Source organism: Solanum tuberosum, unplaced genomic scaffold (genome assembly GCF_000226075.1).
Source record: "Solanum tuberosum cultivar DM 1-3 516 R44 unplaced genomic scaffold, SolTub_3.0 scf00010, whole genome shotgun sequence".
Classification (NCBI taxonomy): domain Eukaryota; kingdom Viridiplantae; phylum Streptophyta; class Magnoliopsida; order Solanales; family Solanaceae; genus Solanum; species Solanum tuberosum.
This window is the reverse complement of record NW_006238936.1, coordinates 985,203-994,566: the sequence shown is the minus strand read 5'-3', so window position 1 is coordinate 994,566 and position 9,364 is coordinate 985,203. Positions and strand designations below refer to the sequence as shown.

General features: G+C 34.7%; 2 protein-coding genes across 2 annotated transcripts; one reads left to right on the top strand and one right to left on the bottom strand.

Moving 5' to 3' along the window:
• Positions 1 to 1,684: 1,684 nt before the first annotated feature.
• Positions 1,685 to 7,080, top strand: LOC102586651 (E3 ubiquitin-protein ligase At1g12760-like). Its single transcript, XM_006339391.2, has 5 exons — positions 1,685 to 2,401; positions 3,203 to 3,322; positions 3,401 to 3,533; positions 6,343 to 6,507; positions 6,615 to 7,080. Exons 1-5 carry the CDS (start codon positions 1,845 to 1,847, stop codon positions 6,789 to 6,791), a joined length of 1,152 nt encoding a protein of 383 aa, XP_006339453.1. The 5' UTR covers positions 1,685 to 1,844; the 3' UTR covers positions 6,792 to 7,080.
• Positions 7,081 to 8,646: 1,566 nt separating this feature from the next.
• LOC102586326 (BON1-associated protein 2) lies at positions 8,647 to 9,297 on the bottom strand. The gene has a single exon (XM_006339390.2). It carries the CDS (start codon positions 9,239 to 9,241, stop codon positions 8,660 to 8,662), a length of 582 nt encoding a protein of 193 aa, XP_006339452.1. The 5' UTR covers positions 9,242 to 9,297; the 3' UTR covers positions 8,647 to 8,659.
• Positions 9,298 to 9,364: the final 67 nt, after the last annotated feature.

Below are 9,364 nucleotides of genomic sequence, written 5' to 3'. Positions count from 1 at the left end.
CCCCCCGCCTCCCCCCAAAAAATATTTAAGTTTGTTTTTAAAAATTATATTCAATTTCAAAAATTATTTCTACTTTAGTAAAAATAAAAGATATTTCTCAAAAACATTTTTCATTCATAAATCAAAACACTAAAAATCTTTTCCGGAAAACATTTTCTATTCAATACCAACCAAACATGAGAAAATAAGTTAAAAATGTACTTGTTTTCCAGGAAAACATTTTCCTTCATACCAAACACACCCAAAAACTATAGCTATGTGAAATCGAACCTAGGTATATTTTTTAAGTCTTTGGACAATTCTACGTACCATTCGAACACCACACATGTTCTCTGATGAAATATTTCTATCGCTTTTATTTATACTCTCCAGTTATAATTTTGAATTTCAAAAATCGACAGAGTCCCTCGTCTTTTGTAAAAATAAAATAAAATAAAATTAAGAGACTGCATTGATTTTCTTTTAAAAATTTATTATAATTTTCGTGCAAAAAAAAGACGTCCATTCATTCTTCAATTTTCTTACATTGTGGATCATTATTACCCATTATATTGTATTGTATCGTTACTATACCTACAATGTTTGTTTTGATTGTTACTTAAAATGTATTGTATTGTGTTGTTAAATTTCGTTGTTACGTAACAATAAAAACCCCTATTTTATGGAACAACCGATTTGGTGTGTTCCCATTGTTACTTAATTTCTTTTTCATATTATATCTTTACATAATATTTCAAAATACTATTTTACCCTTTACCTTATATTATTTAATTCTAGTCAAAACCTCCTACCTTAGAATAATTAAGAATATTTTAGTAAATTTATAAATTACAATACAGTACGATACAATCAAACCAAACAATTAAAATGTTATTAAACAACAAACAATATAGTCTAGCCAAACATTGTATCTACCATACAATAGAATACAATACATTATGAAACAATGGGTAACAATGATCCAAACAGAGTGTTAAAGTTTATCGGCTTTCTATTAAAAAAAAAAAATCCACAAATTGGGTTAGTTTTTTCTTTATTTTCTAACCGACCATGTTCGTCAATTTTCGTATTGGTTTTAGTAATAAATTCAAAACAAGAATTAATATAATTTTTCAACTATATAATATTATATATTAAGAAATTATTTACTACTCCCTCCGTCCCTTTTTAGTTGTCCACTTTAGAAATGGCACACAGATTAAGGCAACAATGATTAGCACAGTGAAGTTACAATTTTACCCTTATGACAACTTTTCATTTCAAAATTACAACCACTTCTTTGAATTCAAGTGAAATAAATTGGAGGGAAATAAGGGTATAATAGGAAAAAATTTGTTGTCTTTTCTTGATTTGTCAAAATGGACAAGTAAATAGGGACATCTAAAAAAGGAAATATGGACAAGTAAAAAGGGATGGAGGGAGTATCAAGTAAGACGTACATATTATATTTATTGATCTTAATCGACATAATTTTTGCTTGATTTGGTAAGTACGTAGTAATCAAGATCAACTAATGAACAGAAAATAACCAAAAGTCAAAAAATAAAATAACAAAAAAAAGAAAGAAAAAACGTGGTGGTTAACTTGTTTTTGATTATTATATTCGCAAAATGACAGCTCGACAGATGGGAAGTAAAAAAAACATTTCTAGAGAGTACATTTCATTTCTATACTCCCTACCAGGTAAAACTCCATAAATCCACGTATATAAACAGTGTAATTATACTTCATATCTGAAAATCCAAAACTTTTGAATTTTTTCTTCCTCAAACGATTTTCTAAATTCCAATATTTCACCGTCGATCCTTTCATAATTTCTCGGTCAATTTTATTTTCCGGTGACGATGTCGACGGCGAGAGCCGGTAACGACGATAGTTCTAACGGTGTAGATACGACTCCGTTGCTTACCGATCAGGTTTTTAGGAGCCGACGGTTGGCGCGCCGGGCCCCGACCCTAAGAGGAGCGGCTCGATTTCTCCGGCGAGCTAGTAACCACCGACTGATGCGGGAGCCGTCGAGGCGCGTGAGGGAAGCTGCTGCTGAGCACATAGAGGAACGACAAAGCGATTGGGCATATTCTAAACCTATAGTGATATTGGATCTTATCTGGAACTTAGCTTTTGTGATTGTCTCAGTTTCTGTGTTGATTTTGAGCCTTGATGAGTTACCTTCTATGCCTTTGAGGCTTTGGATTGTTGGATATGGTTTACAGTGTTTGCTTCACATGGTTTGTGTTTGTGTTGAATATAGACGCCGAATTCAGCTTAGCGATTCCTCTCCAATTTTGAATTCTGAGCAGAGAAACGCTGCCGGAGGTTGGAACAGTTCGAGTTCCGGAAGTGACAGCGGGGAAACTGGTGATTATCAGTCCGAAGTGCGTCAGAATGAGGATGAAACTAGGTATAATTTCTCTTTGGAGGCATGTGATTTGAGGAGAATTTTTATTGGTGGCACGAGTAAATCTTGCTGTTGTTCATAGTTAGCACAGTAGTTGTTAATGCTGTTGTTTTTATCATTTCATTGATTTAATGAAGAAGGGTTTGTTTGTTAGGTTAGGATAGGCATTTGAGTTGAATACGGAGTAGTATGTATAGTTTCTTGGTTCAGGTGTAAGTTGCTGGAAATGAATTAGTATACTCCTCAATATGCTTCCTATCATAGTTATCATGTAGAGAATTGGCAGTCCATGTTACTAGTGCATTTGAAAGACATAGGAAGTGTCAGTCAGGTGGGAGAAAGATACTCTTGACTTCTCAACAGTGCAGAGCCGAAATTTTCATTAAGGGGTTCAAAATATGAAGAAGTTGAAGAGGGTTCAACATCTACAATATATACATGGAAAATAACTTTCACCATGTATAAACAGTGTAATTATCCGCCGAAGGATTCACATGAACTTGCTGGCCCCCTTACTAGCTCTGCCCCTGCTTCTTAATATGTGACTATGAGGCTTGAGGTTATTGAAATTGATGCCTGTGGTGGATAATGAAAGCTTGTCCGTAGTTTTACAAGGAAAAAGATTAAAATAAAGAGAGAAAAAAGAGTTTGTTGCCGAAGAGTGTCACAATGTTTGGAAGATAGTTCTTCTTATTCTTTTCTCTTGGTAGTTATTTCCTGCCAGTACCTCATTGTTTCTAGAAGACTGGAAATCATATAGTTGAGCCTCATAATGTATTAATGATTCTTAACATATTATTTCAGTGTTGCTAAGCATCTGGAATCTGCAAATACCATGTTTTCTTTCATTTGGTGGATAATTGGTTTCTATTGGATATCTGCTGGTGGCGAAAGTTTGACCCGTGATGCACCTCGACTTTACTGGTTTGTTCCAAGCAAGTCTCTGATTTCTGTATTTGTTGTGATTTACTTCGATGTGATGTTTATTTGGGTTCTTTGCAGGCTGTGTCTCACATTTCTAGCATTTGATGTATTCTTTGTTGTTATATGTGTTGCCGTGGCATGTCTCATCGGAATTGCTGTTTGTTGCTGTCTACCATGTATCATCGCTATTTTATATGCAGTGGCAGACCAGGTAGTTATGTAATTTTTTTTTTTTGCATTATATGTCACATAGTACATAGGAGATTACTTTCTTGGGATCTAGTTCCGATTATCAGCTAAATGATAGTCTGCGAGTGCAAGATATAGATTGTGTAAGTATGTTTGATATCTTATTCTTTTGTTTCATCCCTTTGTATTCTATTATGGTTTTAATTAGCACCTCTTTTTTTAACTCATGGTTAGCGTAGATGCTCTATCTTCATGTATTCTTCTCTCATGGATGGAAGTGTCAATATAAATTTATAAATTCACAGGATAAATTGAACTGTTCCGAAAATAGTTTGGTTTTGTAGTAGACAGTAGAGACCTCCGGAAAAAAGAAAGAAGATGTTGCAATTCAACTCTGTAGTTTGCTTTTGTAGTAGACAGTAGACCTTTTTTTTCCAATGAAATGATTCATTGACACGCATCAAGAAGATGCAGTAAGTACAAAAAATAGTTAGCTCCTATACATGTATACCACCTAAATTAAGATAGCAGGAGGCAGGAGCTAATAAATGTCAACAATGCCCTTGTATCGGGAACATACAATTTAATTTGTCATTCGGGTGGCAAATGGCAAGCAGTTGTCCCCTTATCCTGAGGATATAGGTAGAAGAAACTGTATTATTCCCTCTATTTCAATCTAGGTGACATTTTCCATTTTTCGACATTCGAAATATTTTACACCATTCAATTTTTCATAAGTATTTGACACCATTCTATTTCTATACAACTTTCAAGAATTCAAATTCATTAACGTTCAACTTTTTAACTTTGATGTGAGTTTCTCTATCAAACTTACTTTTGAACCATTACGTTGATACTTTTATTTCACTGTCTCTACTATAATATTTTAGTCAAATCTATACCTTAAACTTTGTGCTTGATAACATATAGTCATTATAGAATGAAATGGAAGGAGCATATCATTTTCACACTTCATTCCCAATAACTATGCCTCAATCCTAAGCATATTTGGGTCAGCTACATGAACCCTCAATGACTAATATATAGTTTTCATTAATCAAGAAAATTCTTGTGTTGTAACTCTATTGTTACACTGTTTAGGTGGGTTATTGAGCAACCCTTTTATGATTTGTTAATGAAGTAGATAGATTATCATCTTACTGATGCTGAATTGCTAATATGAGATGTTATGCAGGATGTAGAAGGTCTTCTGATGTTGCTCTTTAAATGCAATCTTATTAACTAAGGGGTCGTTTGGTGTGAGGGATTAAAATAAATAGTCCTGGGATAAAATTTTGTTGTCTTGTTTGTTTGGTTACCATGCTTGAGATAACTTATCCCAGGATAGCTAATCATCCTGGGATAACTTGTTCCCAACCAAACGAGAGTTAATTATTAACCCCCCACCCCACCCCCAAATAAAAAAAAACCCAGGTGATTCTCTAGATATTGCAAAGAGATAAAATATGGACAGCATTTGAACTAAGAGACCATTGTATGTAGTAGAGGTGGGGGGAGGGTTCACAAATTGTCTGGTTTCTTGGTCAAAGGTTAGAATCACGTCTTGTTTGGCTGTAGTCTCTACCTTTGTTTTTAGTAGCTCTAACATGAGATTCACTTTAAGTGAAACTTCAATAAAAGTTTTGATACAGTAAATTTCAGAAGTTGGTCTGTGTCATCATCCTCCTTATGTCCATCCTGCTTAGTTTGCAAAGCTGGAGTTTACTTCTACTTCTAGAATAAGACAGCTTTCAATGAAGCAGAGGTAATAATGTAGAACTGAACTATGTGGAACTCTTTGTTGAATCCACATATTTCAAGCTCTTATTTGGTTTCAGACCTGTATAACTTGGTAACTGGGGCCTCACTTTTCCTTTAATCTTGGCTACTCTAGGAAGTGTTTGGAGACGAGCATTCTTGAGCTTTCAAACATGCATGTAACATTCACAATTTGGCTGTCTTTTCCATTCATTAGTCCCACCAGTCGAGTATAAAACCTGCATCCACTAAAACTCAAGTATGATTTGCACTCTGTGGGGTCGGAATGTGTTTTACCAATCCATTTCTCCCAATTCACTAGCAGTAATACTCGACTTTTCCTAAATCCCTTATATCTCTGATTCTCCAAATAGAAGCAAATTGCACAAACAGCCTCTCTACCTCCACGAGGCAGGGATAAGCTCTGCGTACACTCTACCCTTCCCAGATCCCACCTGTGGGAATACACTGGGTATGTTGTTGTTGGTGCTTAGAAGAAAGAAAATATATCATCATGGTAGTAAAATTGCTTCAACTCGTGTATGCTAGTTACTTTAGGGTCTTGTGATTTGTATGAAGAAGGCATATAAATGCGAAATAGTATTTGGTTAACATGGTTGATATGATGTGCCTGATAATTGTAAGCTATGGTATGATATTGCATATGTCTAAGTCTGGATTACTTCCATTTTTTCCTTTCTTTTCAAAATGCAAAACGAAGGTATACGTACTCAACACTGTTGGAAATTTGAATTTGATATTGTAGGTCCTTATCTTTTGTTCAAGTCCCACTTTGTGCTGAATTTCATGAAAAGAAATATTTTATGTCTACATTATTCACTACCATCACAAAAATGAATTGGAAGTTAATGAACAGTGTTCCTACTTTAGGATTGATGTACATTTGAATGATTATAATTTCAAATATCGCATGGCTAGTCAACTGTACAGAGAAAGTAACTGCCTTCATTTTCTATCTTATTCTATTGATTGTGTCTCTTGCATCCTAAAGTTTCTCCTTTTGCATCAACTGTCTGAATATCTTTCTCAAAATTGCTTTCTTCTTGAGATAGGAAGGAGCAACCAAGGAAGACGTTGAGAGATTGACTAAATACAAGTTTCGAAGACTTGGTGAATTTGAAAAACAAAATGGCGAGATTCAAGAATCATTTGGAGGAGTAATGACTGAATGTGACACTGATACACCCATTGAGCATGTTCTTCCACTGGAAGATGCTGTGCGTTCAATAAATTTCTTTCGTTGATTGGATTTTTCCATAAAGCCTAGGATAAACTTCCCAATCCCCTTCTAGGAGTTAATTTCATTCATTCTTGTCTGTTGCAGGAATGTTGCATCTGCCTTTGTCCCTATGAAGATGGAATTGAGCTGCGTGAGCTCCCTTGTCGCCACCATTTTCACTCTGTCTGCATAGACAAGTGGTTGTACATGAACGCGACTTGTCCTCTTTGCAAGTTCAATATACTTAAAAATGGCAACCAGAGCAGCAGTGAAGAAGCGTAAGACTGCGTTATACTGTAAATGCTGCCATCAAAACGAAGATCTTGTCGTACTTATGGGTGTTCATACCATATTCAGACTTTTGTAGGTGCTTATATTCACACATCCTAGCATTCGCTTCTCTTGTCAAGTTGTAGTGTGTATTTTTGTGGGCCCTACATGTTTGTATAACTTTCTTGTATATCACGTGTAGATGTCCAAATTTAATCTGAGTGATATGTATGAAATCTCATAATCTTGAAGGTAGTGATAAGAGCACAAATTTTCTCCTTTCCCCTATTAGGGCAGCTTACACTAGTGTCAGCCAACTTGTGCATTTGTGTTTGTGTTGCCATTGATCAATTCTTGATTTGTATTAAAGCTTAAGATATTACTAGATCTTCATGTATATCACTACATGTATGAGGTACCAAACTCAGCCTGTACTAAAGCAGCCCTTGGCGCGATCATCCAATTCTGTTATCAAAACAAGTTCGTCACTATTTGTGTACCCATCATACGACAGCCCTTTCCTGGGTTCTTTAGGACTGATTCACTTTACATAGATTGATTGTTGGATTGTTAATTCTTGCTCGTTAGTGTCCTCTATCCTTATTATTTATATTAATAGTCATAAACGATATGTAAGGATCACTATTACAAAGAGTATTACACCCTTGATTGTGAAAAAATAATTGCTTGTTGAACCTGTGAATTGTGTGAGCAGGATACTCCAAATTCAAGAGTCAAATTTTTGAAAATGTTCTTGGTGAAAAAAATGTGACTTAGGATTCCACTTAATTAAAATGAGCCCATAAATTAAAGAAAATGGTGAAAAATCTTGATCCGCCAATAACCAAAAAAGGGTAACCACTCAATAAGAAATAGCCCATATATCAACATTTAACACTAACTAATCTCAGTTCTTAAATTGCATCACCCATCACCCCCGTCTAACGTCTACTCCCATTAGCAGTTCATACAAATTATCACTTAACTATAAAAATACAATTGTGTTTAAAATAACATTATATACGAATAGCAAAACGAATTAGATTCGAAAGAAAATGTCGCATATATATTTTGAGAAGTAAGTGAATCAAGAAACGTTTATTTAGTTCTACCAAAATTTAAAATTTTCTTTTCGGACATCATTGTTTTTATTGTTTTAGTTTTTTTTTTTGATAGAGAACCAACTTTCAGATAAATCAGAAATGATTTTATACGGATTATTCACAGTTAAGTACTTAATACAACTCTAGCCTTGTTTTTTTTTTTTTATTACTCACAATTCTCTAGCATTCTTACTTTCAAGCAAGTTCATAAACAATTCACCATAGTATAATTCATCATCAGTCAAAACAGTACTGTTAAATAAACAAGTTACTCATGACTCATAGACACGAGAAGAACACTATTGTTATCAAGCAGAAATAGTAGATTTGAAGAGACAAATGAATACTACGTACATAGCAAAAGTCAATACACAGAGATTATTCTTATCCAAGGGTTTTACCAACCCCGCCCCCCAGATTGTGTTTAGTATTCATATTATTAGGCCCTACTAAATTAGTATTCAAAATTTAGGCACCCAAACATGAGACATTTGATTATGGGCTGAAAGATCCCACCACTACCCCATATTGGAGTATTAAAAGGCAGATATGACATGATCAATAATATTGTTATGATTTTGAATATGACATAGATCAATATTGTTATGATTTTGAATCGATCAACTACTCATTAATAAACACAACTTAACGTATCTTTCTTTCAATTAAAAAAAAAACTGCGTCCTTCGCAGTAATTAAATTCATCCTAAAACATATCTATACAATTTCTTTTGTTGTTTATTTTAATCGATTAAAACAAATAGTAAAAAAATAAAATCAAAATCTCTTCGCCATTGAATTAACTAGAAAACTCCTCGGATAAACGGGCACACCCGTAACAACCCCACAAGAACCGTTATAACTAATTCCCATATCTATCGGTGCGGCCGTCCACTGCTGCGTATAAGCCGCAGCGCAGCCGGCCGCACTTTGAGACGGGGGCGCCGCATTCTTAACCCTAACAGAAAAATTAATTATCCCATTCTTCTCCCCTTTTTCATTCCTAAGCCTATAACTCAAAAAATGCAAATAATCTTCGGGCAAAATTCCTCCAATAAAATCGGACGTCGGAACTTTTGCGATCCCAACGGTTTTGATCCCGGAGGAATTTTTACATTGAACCTCCACCGTTAGATGACGCGCATGCATGGGTAAATCAACGATCAATTTCTCGTTCCACTTAGGAAAACCTCCGCCTTCTTTATCCATTTTAGTTGTTTGGAGGTTGCATGAATAAGATTCTGATTTGATATTTACAAAAGCGTTCTTCTTTACCGGTTGCTTTCGGTTATCTAGAAGATTCTCGCCGGATATCACCGTTACTTCTAACAAACGCGATGAAGACGATAAAGGATTCATTGTATTGTAATTGTAGTAATAATAGAAAAAGAGAAGAAAATCAGTATGTATATGCAAAAGAATAATATGTGTATTTATAGATATGTTAAAGGAAGGAGGAAAGAAAGGAGAGAGAAAGAGGGA